We start from the raw sequence: 15,566 nt of genomic DNA on the forward strand, positions 1-15,566 counted from the left end.
AACCGCAGGCCTTGGTTGCTGTACATATAACATTGGCATCTGAAAACTCCAGCGCTCCTGCGCTTCGAGGTCGTCAAATCTTGGCACGCATTCCCTTCATTGTTAGTTATGCAGTAACTTGGACCTTATGCCTATTTTAGCGTGATAGCTCGAGGGCCAGTTTTATTATAAGGTCTTTCAAAAGACTTTGCGTTATTTTGCAGTCGCCTTTTCTCACTTTTTCTTCGAGAAAAACCCATCAATTGCTCCTTTTGAAACCTTAGTGACCTTTTTAGTAACAACTGGCCTCTTGGTAACCAATGCTTTTTTCTTTGTGTTACCATTTCCCATGCCAACCTTCATTGCTGCATTAATTTGGAGCTGTTGCTCTCTTTCTTTGACTGCTTGATCTTGTAGATATTTACGATATTCCTGGAAGGCTTTTGCAAAATTCACTTCCTCATCGGAATACTGAATTAAGTTTTGGTATGCAGGCTGGGGCACGAGTGAAATAAGAATGTTACAGGCAAAAACAAGCTTCGCATGCCCTGCGACTTGCTCTGGAAGGTCCTTTTGCAAGGGTATGCTGGCAGGCAGAGATCTCGAGACCTTAACGGCCTTGTTTGCTAGCCATTTTGTTATCTTCGAAGGTGTCATTTTGTAGTAAGTATCGCCACCTTCCTCTATTGTGTCACACAACTGCTGCAGAGAGTTCTGCAGTATTCTGGTGGGTATATTAGACCATCCTTTGTCGTGATTGTCGATCAAAGTTTCATGTAAATCCCTCGTCATGAGAAAGCGGCTTTCCAATTCCAATTCATTGAATTGTCGAGGTTCCTGCTGGTATTCGTTTTCATCTTGTGATTTGGCTTTTGAGAAAAGCGCTCCGCACAAACTAAAGCAGAGGTCATACTTTGTAGTAAATTCGAAATACCCATCTTCCAAGAGCCACCCGTCCCTGCGTTCATCAGCGTTTGTCAGAATTCCAGATTTTAGTGGTTTGGAATCTGAGCAGTAATGGTACTTCTCATTTGAAGCGTCCCGGGTCTTGTTGTACGCGCAACCCTTGCTAAACATTTGTCTTTTGATCTGATAAATCTTGTCATCAGAGCAAAACAGTCTTAACTTCGACTTGGAATTGATATTTGTACTATGCGGTAGCTCGAAAATGTGCAACTCCTCACAATTGCATTCCTTTGAGAGGGCAATGATTCGTTTGGACATTGTTTGTATGGTCGTCGTTCCTCTCTTCGTCCTTCGATGAGAAGTTAGAACTACTTTTCGCGTTCATATAAAATGAGTTGAAGAAATAACCTTCGGTTTCGAAGCGACACCTTTAATGAGGCATTCTATTGAGGTTTAAGCGCCAAGAGGAGACGCCCATCAGACGAAGCGAGAAATTGAAAAGGTGCTCGATTAAAATTGTGTCGCGCTGGAACTGATTTACCTATCTTCAAACTATTGTATTGGAGACGAAGCTTCGTATAAGTGAAAACATCGATTACTATAAGAGTTAACGTTTTTCATCTTTCCCGCAGGACACAGCTAGCCTGAAATACCCCTTTTACAATGCTGTATGTCAGTTTGAAGCTTATTACCACAATTTCTCTCGTCGTGGTAGCTTCCGTATGGTTCGGAAGTAAGCTAGTCATCAACTCTAGGAGAGATTTGCATCCCATTGCATTGAATGGACAAGCCAATGTCGGACCCACAAGGAAGGAAAAGGAAACCGCTGTGTATCGTAACTTTACTGTCCCACCAGGATTTCCTTTGAGCACCGGCCTTGGACTAAGCATGGGTTACAAGTTGAGAAATGGCAACTTTGGAGACATATGGTCTAACATAATGAGCCTCTCGGCAGAGAACTTCGTTGAACTCTCGGGTCAAGAGTACTCAGTGAAAAAGATCAATGCAATTTCGAAGTGTCTATCTAAATATGTTGTCCAACATAGTGAATCAGGGCGTTTGGGAATTGCAGCTCCCATTTTTGAATTGCCTGGCTTCACAATTTCAATCGCTGGGCTCATGAGTTCTTTAAACGACGTGATCCCTGTTTTCCTATCATCTGTACCGCGTTCGAAACAAGAGCTTGATATTTTGGCCATAGACTCATGGACTACATTTCATCAGATGAACGGTAGCCACAAATGGTACAAGATCGTTATTGTGTGTAATGATCACTCTGGACAGCCACCGCAAACCATACCTCCAAATGTCGTGACTTGGAAGGACATCGTTTCAAATCAAGAAGAAGATACAGTTTTCGAATATGAGCCTCCTAAGGACAATAGCGATGACACAAAACTTTTGGCAATCGTTTCATCTCCATGGAACCTCAGTACCAGCTTCTCGCATATGGCTTTGGTGAGCAGCGTTTCAGCCTTTATTAAGTCTTTCCCAATGGACAACGAGCTCAGCGGCAAAGACCATTTAACTGTTGTTATTGAAGAGGCTACAAAATACTACTATCCAATTCAAGTTTGGACAAAAATTCTCACTACACTACTTCATGGGGGATCTGCTTCGCTACTATATGCCGAGCCAAAGCAGGTTGACCTTCAAAGCTGCATCAATGAAAAGACTTCTTTGCTACAAATAGATAGTAGCTCGCCACTGCTAGATTCCATTCTGCAATCCTCCACGGCAGTTCTCCAGGAACTTAAACTTTCATGGGCCTTGAGCCTTCTTAGTGAAGGAATATTCACGCCTAGTGCCCTCAGCTGTTCAGCATTTCATAACATCAGGTGTCTGTTTCTGTCAACTACAGTTCTCGACGCACGGGCTGTCACAGCAATGGAAATGCCATCGCGGAAAGTGCAAACAAAAGCAAAAAATTCACGTTCAACGCTAACACTTAATAAGTTGCGTGCTCTGATCGGATCGAGGCTAGTCGTTGAGTTGTACAGCCCGTTTATGGTCATGGGTCCAATAGCTTGTACTAACTTTTTCGATTACAGAATTCTTCCAGATTCTGTAGACTCAAGGCTATCTCACTATGGTCCAATATCTACATCCTTGGAGGCAAAACTAGTTGAAGATGAACACAGGCCCGAGCTGCAGTCTTCGAAGCGTCAAGGTATGCTTTGTATACGTGGGTTTACGATCGGCAAACCGGTCGAGCCAGAGCGCTTGGAGCGCGCCCTTCAAATAGTTGAAAAGTTTGACGGAGGCGAAGGATGGATGCCAATGCTGGGAGTTTATGGTTTATTTGGAAAAGATGGGTGTTTTTATGAATTCAAGTAGATAGGTTTGTTCGTTACACCTAGTTATGACTATTCTTACGTTCTATCAGTATTTAAGGCTTCCTTTGACACAAGCCCAAAAGTCTTCGATGTATTGTTCTTGCTGTTTGGAACTTTCACAGGCACGGACTGCAAGGTATGTTCTATTGTCAACTGGCACATCCCATTCGCCTGGGTTAGCACCGACTATGCGGCCTCCGGTCTCTTTTAAAATGCACCATCCTGCGCAAACGTCCCAAGAATAGCACCCTCCATCCCAGTAGCTATCCAAGTACCCCAGGCAGATATAGGCAAGAGTCATAGCGCTTGAGCCAAGGTTTCTAAAGCCGTGGACAAATCCTTCATCACAAGACAATAATGCCTCGTACGTCCTCATCTTGGTTTGGAAGTTCGATCCTTCCCTTGCAGAGCCGGGCTGCAATGCCACTACAGAAGTCTTTAGTGTCAACGGGCCCATTTCCTTTGTTTTCGCACTAAAATCAAAAGTTTTACCGTTGACCCTTACGCCATTATTTTTCGAAGCAGACACAAGCAGGTCTAAGTGTGGGTTGTAGATAACCCCGACGACCGGCTCCTTATTTAACGCCAGCCCAAGTGATGTGCAGCTAAATGGAAAGTCATGCACGAAATTTGTAGTTCCGTCAATTGGATCAATGATAAATGTTGGCTCATCTGTGATTGTCGTTTCTCCCGGGACAAAACTCTCTTCGCCGACAAACTTGAAGTCTGGGTACTTTTCTTTGACGTTGGTCCATATCAGTTTCTCCACCTGCTTATCGATCGCAGTGACTATGTCGACTGCGCGAGAGCCACTCTTCGCATCGTAAACATGTTGAGTTCCGGATTTTGCCTTAATTATCGGTCCTACCTTTTCTTTAGCAAGGGAGCAAAGATAGTCTTCGATTGACCTTAAATCTAGCGACATGTGTGTTGAAGTTTCTCTCTTTAACCTGGTGCTTCCAAGTAAAAACAGGGGAAGGTCTTTCAACTTAGGTATATTTATTCTTTTAGAAAACGTTTAACTCAGCTGATGGCACGTTCCGCCACCAAAAATAAGATGTGACAAAAGACAGGCTTGCAAAGGCCTCCTTTTCAACTAAGAAACTCAACGCTATAGAGTTATTTGTTTTTGTAGTAACCGTGCTCCTTGAGGTAACGGTTAATTGTTTCGCGGTCTCTGTTTATCCACTGAGCCTTAGAGGTGACAGTGTCTAAAGCTTGTGCCAGACCTTGGTCGAAACCTTTGGTAGACTTGTCCTTAAAAAAGCCTTTGATTTCTTCAACAGCTTCCATAGACGTGAAACCTGATGATGAGACCTGAAGAACAGAGCCAAGCATTGATAGCCCTGGAGGCAATCTTTTGGTTAATTCGGCCCAGTTTTCTTTAATCCAAGACCACAGTGCTTTGATACCAGCAGGATGTCTTCTCAGGCCCTGCATAGGGATGTAAATGTCTTGTGCAAGGACAATTCCATCGAACAAGTAGCCCAGGGTTCTCTTGATAAGTTGAGGATCTTCAAAGCGCCCCAAGCATCTTAGAGCGGATATTTTTTCGTCCGTAGATGATGGGTTCTTGTAAATGTGGTACAGTTTCTCATAGTATTTCAAACCTCCTTTTTGAGCGGCGACGTTGAAAACTACCGGCTTCAAAAGGGCGGGAATTGCATTCTTGTCGCCCGATGAGTATTTGTCGAACATTTCGAGGGCAGCTTCGACAACAGCAGAGTCCTTGGCAGAGCAGGCTGTGCTGAAAATTTCCACCTTCATACGCTGCGTAGCAAACGAGTCTGACTTTTTGAACTCCCAGCCCAACTCACTAGCTTTGCTCGAGATGAGCTGTCTGGTAAACTCATCGAGTGCTTCGTTCACTTCTTCAGGCTCAAATATCCACGTGGCCCTCAAAGACGACAGACTATTGATCATTTGTTCCCACACAACAAACGAGGATTCACTCTTCCACTGGGAAATAAGCTCCAAGAAGTTTGTTGTGGAGGTGTATCCCGATGTAGACAGGGCCTTCGCATCCGCTACCAGGCCTGTACGGTCCTCGACTGATAGTAAGTCCGCCTGCTTGCCCAGTTTGGCCCACCTTTCATCTGAGTAAGAGGTGATGAATAGGCCTGCTTGATCAGCGTTGACCTTGAAGAAATCAGTGTCCTTCAGAGTAACCTCCTTTGATCTTTGGTCTAAGGCTAAGGAGTGGTCAACGCCGTTTTCGCCTTTCAGCGCCAAGAAAACAGGGTATATAGTCTTATCCTCTTCAGGCTTGACATCTTTGGTGGTCAGGTAACGATTCTGGGTGAAGGTTAGCTTCTCTCCTTCTTCTGCGACAGTTACAACAGGGAAGCCAACTTTTTTGGTCCAGATGTTCATAACTTGACGGACGTCTTTGCCAGAGGCAGCCGCCAGAGCGTCCCAAAGGTCGTCGGTCTTGGCGTTGCCGTACTTGAACTTGTTCAGGTATTGAGAGACACCCTTGATAAACACGTCCTCGCCCAACCACTTCGATATCATTCTCAGAAGCGAGGAACCCTTAGAGTAAGAGATCGCATCGAAAATTTGGTTGATTTCGTCAGCTCTTTTGACTGGCACTTCAATTGGATGCGAGGATCTCAAGGAGTCCAGCATCAGAGCTGATTGCAAGTTGTCAGAAACATACTGCTCCCACACCTTCCACTCGGGCTCGAATTCATTGCAAGAATACCACGACATCCAGGTAGCGAACCCCTCATTCAGCCACAAGCCTTCCCACCAGTCCATAGTAACAAGGTTACCAAACCATTGGTGAGCCAACTCATGCTGAACAACTTCGGCAACTCTCTGAACCCTTTGCAAGGTCGAGTTTTCGCGGTCAAGCAGCAAGTCAACGACTCTGTATGTGACAAGTCCCCAGTTCTCCATGGCACCAGCGCTGAATTCGTGAACAGCCACGTTGTCCATTTTTGGGAGAGGGTATTTGATACCGAAGGTTTTCTCGAAGAAGGCCAAGGTCTTGGCAGTGAGGTCCGCCGCAAACTGACCGTGTTTTTCGTCGCCAGGGGTGGCGTACACTCTGACAGGGATACGGAAGTCGTTGTTTTCAACGTAGTTTAGCTCTGCGACAATGAACGCTACAAGGTATGTGGACATTTTAGGGGTCGTGTTGAAGAGGGTGTACTTCTTGCCGTCCTTTACAGACTCTGACTTCACGTCCATGTTTGACAGGTGAGTGAACTTCGGATCCGACACTAGGGTGATGGCGTAAGTGGCCTTGAGGTTAGGTTCATCGAAACATGGAAAGGCTCTTCTGGCGTCAGTTGGCTCCATCTGAGTGGTGGCCATGTACTTTGTGGCGCCTGTGGCCTTGTCGGTGTACTTGGCGCGGTAGAACCCGGCCATGTTGTCATTGAGTGAGCCTGTGAAGGCAAGGTCTAGCGTGACCTGAGACTGGCCCTCGAAAACACCTTTTGGGAAAATGATGGTGGTCACCTGGCTCTCGGAGTCGGCCTCCCACTCGACCGCCTCGCGGTCGCCGATTCTGGCAGAGTGGATGTCAATCTCGACGGTGTTCAGTTGCACGCGGTGCTGCTTTCCATCGTTGACCGTCAGGTCAATCTTCACGCGGCCATCGAACTTGAATGTCTCGAAATTGGGCTCCACTGTCAGGTCGTAGTGCACAGGGGTCACGTACGTGGGCAAAACTTCGCGGTCAGGGGTTTCGCTGCTCATAAGTTTAATTCTCGTTAGTAAAAGTTATAAAGCGAGAAGCACAGTTAGGAAAAGGTTCTGGCAGTTGTAGCACGCTGTCCGATGTGAAAAGTCGCTTCAAAACAAGGCGGCTCAGCTGTCTTGTTTTGTTTGTGACTTATAGTCGGGAATATTGCCCTGTTTTCATTTGCCACCTAAACTCTAAAACCCCGTTTGGCGGCAAGGCACTGCAAAAAGCCATGTGACCCCGCGGAGTCGCCATTCGCTTCCGCATGACAGAGCGCTTCGTGCTGATCCGTACGCACTTAGGGCACCAGGGCGGGCCGCTTGAGCTCCAATTCCAGGCACGCGGTAGGTGCGCTCTTCTCTTTCAATCGTGTGCGCCGCTGCGTACACGGCACTGCCTTTAAACTATACATACGTTTTGTGGGCGAGGCGCGCCTTTATGCTTTCGCACTTCGCGCACGGAGGCCTAGTGGGAGTCATCAGGGTTCTAGCCGCGGTAGAGGCCAGGCTAGGACTCGCCGCTACGGAGGGACCCCAGCGCAGCCATTGCTGGCTGCTCCGCATCATCGGCCTCGCGGCTGAAGCCGCGCGCAAACACGGACGAAACAAAAACATTCAGGGTGTAGCGCCGGGCGTGCAGTTGGTTGTGGCAGCGGTCCACATCGAGCTTGTTCATGGCCATGGGAAGTTTCAAGAAGCCAGGGCGGAGCGCGCTCGAATCGTATTCGTGTGTAGCGATCTCGTTTCGAATAGCGTTAAAGCTCCAGCTAAACGCGGCGCGGGACCGGGGCACAAGCGGTGCACCCGGGAGCCACCGATTCCAGGCGCTGAAATCGCGCCATCTTGGGAGAAGTTCTCTGGGTGGATACTGCAAACATGATGTTGAATATCACTATACACGTATTATCAATAGCTCTCTATGCGAAGTGGCGGTACGGGCGGTGCGGGCTAGAGAGCATACATTTGTAGTATCATGAGCCTTTCCTCTTGCATACGTTTGGTATTACATGCCCTCTCGCGCACGCCCGGGCGCGAGAACAGCGCCCAAGATCATGGGCTTTGTATTACGTAAGCGGCGAAATCGTGAGAGTCAGCGCAGCAGGAGCTTCCTAAGTGGCTGTGGACGTCTCCGCCTCCCTGATACGATGGCCATCATCCCGTGGAGCCGCATTCTGCGCGTGTAGCTTGCCAGCTCGCAAGCAGCACTCAAGGCCTTTCGTACATGAGCATAGTTTTCGCTAGTGCATGATATACCACGTGCTTACCACGTGATCTAAATCCGTGACAAACGATGTATTATGTGTTCGTCACGTGAACAGAATCTTCACAACCGGCACGAATACACGTGCTCCAGGCAAGACTTGCCGACTTGCCGACTTGCCAAGGACCAGCGCACTGCATCACAGCGCGATGTTAGCTGTTTGTGCGTACTGTGACTCACTGTTACAGTGCCTGTCTAAACTCCACAGTGGTACGGCGTTAGTCATCTCGAGCGGAACTAGGCGGCCTGTTTAACCCGCACTTGCGGCTATAAGCGGCTTTAGGCGGCAGGTCAAGTCCGCGCCAAACGGCGCTAGCAGGCCATCCAAAATTATACTGGTAGTTTTCCCACCGATTTGTCATAGCTCATCGCTCTGCCATCCACGAACGAAACATAACATCCTTCTATAAGAAAAGGCAAGACTCTCATGCCCAGCTAAGTTTGCTTCTTTTTTGAACAATCTGGTTCAGCGGATCCTTGAACCAATTCGGACGCATCTTTGTCATTTGCAAATCCATTCCTGTCCTACTGCGAGCTGGAGTTTGACAACAGCCCTTAGATATTTTCAAGAAACGCTGAACAGAGGAACTCTAGTACACAAGTAACAACATTAGGCGTTTTTTGGCGGTTCTAGACGATGACCTCAGTTTCAGAATCCGAGTTGGAAACTGAGGCTAAGAAAGAGCAGTTTGAGGTAGTGCTTGAACCCGATGACCCGGAAAACGTCGAAACCCAAATGCGAAATGCCAACAAGTGGTTCGTTGCGCTGCTGGTGACGGTCACATCCGCGGATATCACAATGACCTCTTCGTGCTGGTCGCTCGCGCAGGCCGACATCAGGCGACGCTTCCACATCTCGCGCGAGCTCTCGGTGCTGGGGCTTTCACTGTACATCTTCGGCATGGGCGTCGGCCCTCTGCTGCTGAGTCCGCTCAGTGAGCTATACGGGCGCAAGCCCACGTTCATCTCCTCACTTTCCCTGAGCATCTGCTTCCTCTTCCTAACGGCCTGGGGCCCCAACATCGGGGCGGTTTTCGTGGGCCGGTTCCTATCCGGTTTCTTCGGCAGCGCGTTCCTCAGCGTGGCAGGAGGCGTCATCAGCGACATGTTTTCCAAGCACCAGATCGGCATTCCCATGACCATCTACACCACAGCGGCCTTCACGGGCCCAGCCATTGGGCCTCTGATCAGTGGAGCTCTCTCCAAGCACTCATACCGCTGGACATTCGTTGTAATGATCATCGAATCGGCCCTCTTTTTGGCGCTTTTCGTGGTGGCCTTCAAAGAAACCTACAAACCCGTTCTTCTGCTGCGCAAAGCAAAGCGGCTGCGCGAAGAAACCGGCGACGACCGCTACTGCGCGCCTCTGGAGCGTATTCGCCGAGAAACCTCGCTCCCTAAGGCTATCTTACTCTCGGCAAGTCGGCCTTTTGGGCTTCTGACACGCGACCCGATGATGGGCGTCCTCTGTTTTTATACAGGCCTGACCCTGGCTATCATCTACATGTTCTTCATTGCATTTCCTTTAGTTTTTGGATCTTTATACTCCTTCACAACAATGGAATTAGGTGTATCCTATATGGGCATGCTGGTAGGGATTGTGTTGGTGGCGCCCACCAGCCTGTGGTTTCAGCGGCGCTATGCACAGAAGGTTATCAACAGCGGCGGCCAGCAAGTGCCGGAACTGAGATTCGAACCACTATTTTACGGAGCATTTCTGACGCCCATTGGTCTGATGATATTCGCTTGGACTAGCTACAGCCACGTACACTGGATCGCGCCCATCATTGGTACCGCTGTTTTTGGAGCTGGTGTCTTTTTCGTCTTCACAGGCGTCTTTAACTACACCGTCGATGCTTTCAGGCTTTATAGTGCATCGGCCATGGCCTGTAATTCTTTTGTGAGATCAATGATGGCAGGAGTCTTTCCCTTGTTCACCACCCAGATGTACGAGGGCATGGGTGTCAATTGGGCCAGCTTTCTGTTGGCCATGGTTTCTATTGCTATGATCCCAGTGCCGTTTCTGTTCACGCGGTACGGAGCATACCTTAGATCAAAAAGTCCATATGCTTGGGATTAACTGGCATGAACACCTGTTGGACGACCACCCCCCTCATTTGAGAAGCAGACTCCGTCTTGGGTAGCATTCAAGGAATTGAGGTCAAGGCCTTTCAAATGATCCTCTTTAGCTATTGAAACCTGCATTTTGATAATTACATAATATCGCACTAATCTTTTCTAGCTTACCCCGTTACGAGGATCTAAGTGGCTTTTTTATCAGCACCTAGATATAATGACGGCATGATAGAACGGAAAGAATAATATTTGCGACATACCCGTTGTTTCGTACCATCTGAATTTCTTCCGCTCAATGGCTCAGTCCGTAAACCGAGCTTGCTAAAAGGTACCAGGCTACATGAAGTTGCTCAAAATCGGCAGGTCCAAACCGCGTCTAAAGTTAAAAACAAACCGATCGACGCTGTGACGCCTCATTTGCGCTTTGGCAAATTAAACGCTTGGCTTACCTCTTGCACAACTTTGTCCTGTTAAGCTACCTCAGCGACTAGCTAGCATGAGGAAAAATGAAGCAATCTCAATGTCATGGTAGCCTTTCTTCGCCAAAAAATACAAGAAATATGTAGTAGAGTGTTTTTGAGTTGGCCAGCGGACTCATGGAACACAGGTCAAGATATAAACCGTCTTCATCGAAATTGCACGGAGGCTCTTTAAGTCAAGAGTGATTTTTTTTGCTGTTCATATCCTATATTCTACAAGCCTGTCGCTATCGGGCAAGCGAGTCCCATTTAGAGGTATGCTTACTCCGAGCACCTTACCGTTGGCCTATGTCACAACTGTGGGTCCTCGGCTTTTAGAACAATACTTTCGGATTTTGAAAAATATATTTCGGCGCTTTAAATCAACTATATTTTATTATTCTGCGCTCGAGATTTACATCTTCAGCAAGACACTGCCTGGAAGTTAGGATAAAGTTGTTATAGATAAAAGACCAGAAAATGTCAGCTCCAAAACTGTTATTTTTGCATGGATTCTTGCAAAACGGCAAGGTTTTCTCCGAGAAGTCTTCCGGAATCAGAAAGCTTTTGAAAAAGGCTAATGTGCAATGCGACTACATTGACGGGCCTACTACTTTGGAGCGTAAAGACCTGCCTTTCGAGATGGATGACGAGAAATGGCAAGCCACTGTCGATGCTCAGTTGAACAAGTCGTGGTTTTTCCACAGTGATATCTCTAAAGAGCTGGACCTGACAACAGCGATCCAGACTGTCTCCGATCACATTAAAGCCAATGGCCCTTACGATGGTATAGTTGGATTCTCCCAGGGTGCTGCCGTGGCCGCCATCATCACAAACAGAATTACGCAACTGGTGCCAGACCACCCACCTTTCAAGGTTAGTTTGATCTTCTCAGGTTACTCGTTCACAGAGCCCGACCCAGAGCACGAGGGACAGCTCCGTATCACCGAGAAGTTCAAGCAAGATTTCACTCCCGCTCCTGAGAGCCCAACAAAGATGCTATTTGTATACGGTGCAAGTGATCAGGCCGTCCCTGCCACCAGATCCAAGTACCTGCAAGAGATTTACGCTAGTAGTTCTCCCGAGAATGTTAAAGCGTTCGAGCATCCCGGTGGACACATGGTGCCCAACAAGAAGGACATCATCAGACCAATTGTTGATGAGATCTGCTCCGCAGTCCAATCACAGTAAGCATGACGCATAAGCTTACAATTTGGGAGCCTATGTAAGGCTAGCTGGTATGGACTCTTTCGAATACAGAGCTTTTCTCTGAGCTAATGCCGTTCGTCTATGCTCGCTGGCTTCTTTCGCCCGGAACACGTGACTTTCTTACACCCTGTATGTGTAAACATATATATTTCTTGGGTTTTTACATGCCATGTAACTTAGGCCCGGAGATGAACAAGATAGTTTTCAAAACTGCTCGATCATCGGGTTAGGGTAAATTCGTGGTTTGATTAGATTTCCGTTAATATCGTTTTATGTCTGCATACGCGCCTGTGCGACGCTCCGAAGCCAATGAAGACGATGTACCGCGGCCAAGCCTCGCTGAAGAGCCGGGCGTCAAACAATCGAACAGGCTGGTCGCAATCATTCGAAAATACGGCAGATTCATTGGGCCTGGACTCATGGTATCAGTGTCTTACATGGACCCGGGGAATTTCAGCACAGCAGTTGCAGCAGGCTCCGCACACCGTTATAAAATGCTTTTCTCGGTGCTTGTGGCTAACCTTCTGGCTGCGTTTTGGCAGTGCCTCTGCGCTAAGCTCGGGGCAGTAACAGGGCTTGATTTGGCACAGAACTGCAGGAGGCATTTGCCCCCAAATCTAAATCTCGCGCTTTATATTTTGGCCGAGGTGGCCATTATCGCAACAGATCTGGCGGAAGTGGTTGGTACGGCAATCTCACTGAACATCCTGTTTAACGTGCCGCTGGCATTCGGCGTGGTGCTTACTGTTGTTGACGTTCTGATTGTGCTCATGGCCTACAAGCCCAACGGATCGCTGAAGTTAATAAGATGGTTCGAAATGTTTGTGTCTCTTTTAGTGGTCGCAACCGTTGTGTGCTTCACGATAGAACTGTTTTCAGTGAGCATCTCAAACGTCGGCGATGTCTTCAAAGGTTTCCTTCCTAGTAAGGCCGTGGTCGCGGACGATGGCATTTACCTCAGTTTGGCTATTCTGGGCGCAACCGTCATGCCGCACAGTCTTTACCTGGGCTCTGGAGTAGTACAGCCAAGACTTCGCAACTACGACATTAGCAATGGTCACTACAAGCCCAATGAGACTGATGTGGACAACAACCACGACAACTACAGGCCCTCTTTCGATGCAATCAATGATACGCTAAACTTCACCATTGCGGAGCTGCTGGTCTCGCTCTTCACGGTAGCGCTCTTTGTGAACTGTTCCATTTTGATAGTGGCAGGAGCTACGCTCTACGGTACTTCTGAAAACGCTGTCGACGCAGACCTTTTTAGCATCTACGACCTGTTGTGCAAAAGCTTGTCGAAGGCTGCGGGGACAGTATTCGTCTTAGCATTGCTGTTTTCGGGCCAATCTGCAGGAATCGTGTGCACTTTGAGCGGTCAGATGGTCTCAGAGGGCTTTTTGAACTGGAGTGTCGCTCCAGCTCTCAGAAGGTCGCTGACGCGGGCCGTGGCAATCACACCTTGCCTGATCCTGGTCTTAGTTGCCGGCCGCAGGGGCCTTTCAGGGGCCCTGAATGCTTCACAAGTTGTCCTGTCTCTACTGCTACCCTTCGTGTCCGCGCCCCTCCTCTATTTTACAAGCAACAAGGAAATCATGCGCGTCGAGGTCGCTAACAACTGCTACTACGATATGCGCGACGTTGGTATTCCGCTGCAGGATCTCTGTGAAAATGCCGAAGACAATACCTCAGACGCCGTGCCGGAAACACAGCCCAAGTACGTGGACATGAGTAATAGCATGTTCACCACGGTGTGCGCTGTGGTGCTCTGGGTTTGCATCTCGGGTCTGAACTTTTACTTGCTCGCGAGCTTTTCCGTGGGCCAAGAAACGCATCTGTAATTAGAACATAATCGGACCCAACAACACCACTATATTCTTTGGACCTCTAGGGGCTCCTAGTAGCGCCTCGTGGCTCTGCTAGCGCCTGATCTTAGGTGTAGGTAGCCTCCCCCACGTCTAGAGCGATTCCAGATTTTTCAAATTCCTGCTCACTCAGCGCTCGCGCGCTCTGAGCTACTGCGAACAAAGCCTTGACAGGCGCCATAGGAACAACGTTCTGGCTCATTACCCAGCTTATTATTGGAATGTGGTAATGGCCACCAATACGCTGATTATTACGTCGGACAAAAAAGATGTCACCCAGGGCGAAACCGCGGACCAGGTTCGCAAGTTTTTAGAATCACAGGTGCTGACCCGCTACAGCGTTACACGAGCCGATGCAATGCAGCTCGTGGCTCTCCCATCACTACAAAGATTGATCCTGGTGTGTCCGAGTGTAGAGATAGCACAAGAGGCCATGACGGCCAAGGCGCGTCACCCAGATCTAGAATCGCTGCAATTTCGTTTCTCGGTCGCAGACACCACGCTTGATTCGCGCAAGCAGTATCTGAAGCTGCCTCCAAAGCAGTCCATGTTCTTGGTGTCTCCGCCCACATCGCCCCCACCTGAATTTGACTACTCACGCCTGGAGGAGACACCCAACCGTGAAAAGGGACTTGCTCCTGTAAGTCACCATTCTCAAACATCTGCGGCCCAGCCGGCTGAACAAGCGCTCCTGAGCACAGGCCATTACGTTCTATTGGAAACTCCACGGGCATCTATTACATTGGACTGCTGTACCAGAGATACAGATGCGGGCGACGAGCCGGCAACTGATCACGTGAGTGTATCTGGAGTTCGCACAGGCATGCCCCCACGTTCCATATTTGATGATGTAGAGGACTGAATAACACACATACTACCTGGTGCGAGGAGCCGCGGTTTGGCGGCTAGCTGCCTGGTTCGCGCTCTTGCTATTGTGTATCTTGTCCGACGAACCAATCACAGGGACGAATTTCGTCGATTTTTCAGACTTCTTCTTAACTATGGAGCGCTCCGAGTAATGCCGATACAATGAAAAAAAATTGGCGGGCATTTGACCATCAATCTCTTCAAAAATTCAAAATCTAAACTTCTTGGATTCTGGTTGAAAGGTCGAGGCAGGCATTTGCAGGAAACTGAAGTTCACTATCAACAACCCAAACTGATTACAATGTTTTCAAGAACTCTATTGAGAAGCGTGCGCGTGAACAGAAGCTTGTTGTCCCGTCAGGGTTCAAGCGCTGTGAGAGCTATGCCAAAGCTAGCTCAATTCCAGGCCATAAGAAAGTACTCCGACCACTATGAGAACGAAACCTTCGAGGAATTTACATCCAGATATGAAAAAGAATTCGAGCAGGCGTACGACTTATTCGAGGTGCAGAGAGTTTTGAACAACTGCTTCTCGTATGACTTGGTGCCAGCTCCAGCTGTGGTGGAGAAGGCCCTGAGAGCGGCGAGAAGAGTCAACGACTTGCCTACCGCCATCCGTGTTTTCGAGGCGCTCAAATACAAGGTCGAGAACGAGGACCAGTACAAGGCTTACCTGGAGGAGCTGAAGGACGTCAGAGAGGAGCTCGGTGTCCCGTTGAAGGAGGAGCTTTTCACTGAAGAGGAGGCTCATTAAGTGCGGGCGATCCTACATCGGGCCCCTTTCTAACCCCCATTCCTAGATCAGCATCCGTCATGTTTCCGTCACAACCCACGCACATATTTAAACGTCCCCTATCCCGGAAGTAATAAAGAGTTTAGTCCAAGGCAACCGCGCATGCTAGCCAGAGCGAGTTAG

The 15,566-nt window shown here is 48.4% G+C and overlaps 9 protein-coding genes across 9 annotated transcripts; 6 read left to right on the forward strand and 3 right to left on the reverse strand.

The window, feature by feature from the left end:
- Positions 1-213: 213 nt before the first annotated feature.
- RNH202 (Rnh202p) lies at positions 214-1,203 on the reverse strand (the record flags this gene model as incomplete). Its single annotated transcript, XM_002555281.1, has 1 exon — positions 214-1,203. One exon carries the CDS (start codon positions 1,201-1,203, stop codon positions 214-216), a length of 990 nt encoding a protein of 329 aa, XP_002555327.1.
- Positions 1,204-1,548: 345 nt separating this feature from the next.
- DDE1 (Dde1p) lies at positions 1,549-3,222 on the forward strand (the record flags this gene model as incomplete). The annotated part of the gene is made up of 1 exon (XM_002555282.1): positions 1,549-3,222. The coding sequence occupies one exon, from the start codon at positions 1,549-1,551 to the stop codon at positions 3,220-3,222; it is 1,674 nt and encodes a 557-aa protein (XP_002555328.1).
- Positions 3,223-3,267: 45 nt separating this feature from the next.
- Positions 3,268-4,146, reverse strand: INM1 (inositol monophosphate 1-phosphatase INM1; the record flags this gene model as incomplete). The annotated part of the gene is made up of 1 exon (XM_002555283.1): positions 3,268-4,146. One exon carries the CDS (start codon positions 4,144-4,146, stop codon positions 3,268-3,270), a length of 879 nt encoding a protein of 292 aa, XP_002555329.1.
- A 194-nt stretch (positions 4,147-4,340) lies between these two features.
- On the reverse strand, positions 4,341-6,929 carry AAP1 (arginine/alanine aminopeptidase; the record flags this gene model as incomplete). The annotated part of the gene is made up of 1 exon (XM_002555284.1): positions 4,341-6,929. The coding sequence occupies one exon, from the start codon at positions 6,927-6,929 to the stop codon at positions 4,341-4,343; it is 2,589 nt and encodes an 862-aa protein (XP_002555330.1).
- Positions 6,930-8,812: 1,883 nt separating this feature from the next.
- YHK8 (Yhk8p) lies at positions 8,813-10,255 on the forward strand (the record flags this gene model as incomplete). The annotated part of the gene is made up of 1 exon (XM_002555285.1): positions 8,813-10,255. The coding sequence occupies one exon, from the start codon at positions 8,813-8,815 to the stop codon at positions 10,253-10,255; it is 1,443 nt and encodes a 480-aa protein (XP_002555331.1).
- A 934-nt stretch (positions 10,256-11,189) lies between these two features.
- On the forward strand, positions 11,190-11,900 carry FSH1 (putative serine hydrolase; the record flags this gene model as incomplete). Its single annotated transcript, XM_002555286.1, has 1 exon — positions 11,190-11,900. One exon carries the CDS (start codon positions 11,190-11,192, stop codon positions 11,898-11,900), a length of 711 nt encoding a protein of 236 aa, XP_002555332.1.
- A 290-nt stretch (positions 11,901-12,190) lies between these two features.
- Positions 12,191-13,759, forward strand: SMF2 (divalent metal ion transporter SMF2; the record flags this gene model as incomplete). The annotated part of the gene is made up of 1 exon (XM_002555287.1): positions 12,191-13,759. The coding sequence occupies one exon, from the start codon at positions 12,191-12,193 to the stop codon at positions 13,757-13,759; it is 1,569 nt and encodes a 522-aa protein (XP_002555333.1).
- A 253-nt stretch (positions 13,760-14,012) lies between these two features.
- RCN1 (Rcn1p) lies at positions 14,013-14,645 on the forward strand (the record flags this gene model as incomplete). Its single annotated transcript, XM_002555288.1, has 1 exon — positions 14,013-14,645. The coding sequence occupies one exon, from the start codon at positions 14,013-14,015 to the stop codon at positions 14,643-14,645; it is 633 nt and encodes a 210-aa protein (XP_002555334.1).
- Positions 14,646-14,951: 306 nt separating this feature from the next.
- Positions 14,952-15,404, forward strand: COX6 (cytochrome c oxidase subunit VI; the record flags this gene model as incomplete). The annotated part of the gene is made up of 1 exon (XM_002555289.1): positions 14,952-15,404. The coding sequence occupies one exon, from the start codon at positions 14,952-14,954 to the stop codon at positions 15,402-15,404; it is 453 nt and encodes a 150-aa protein (XP_002555335.1).
- Between the last annotated feature and the right edge of the window lie 162 nt (positions 15,405-15,566).

The sequence above is a fragment of the Lachancea thermotolerans genome, assembly GCF_000142805.1.
Source record: "Lachancea thermotolerans CBS 6340 chromosome G complete sequence".
Classification (NCBI taxonomy): Eukaryota; Fungi; Ascomycota; class Saccharomycetes; order Saccharomycetales; family Saccharomycetaceae; genus Lachancea; species Lachancea thermotolerans.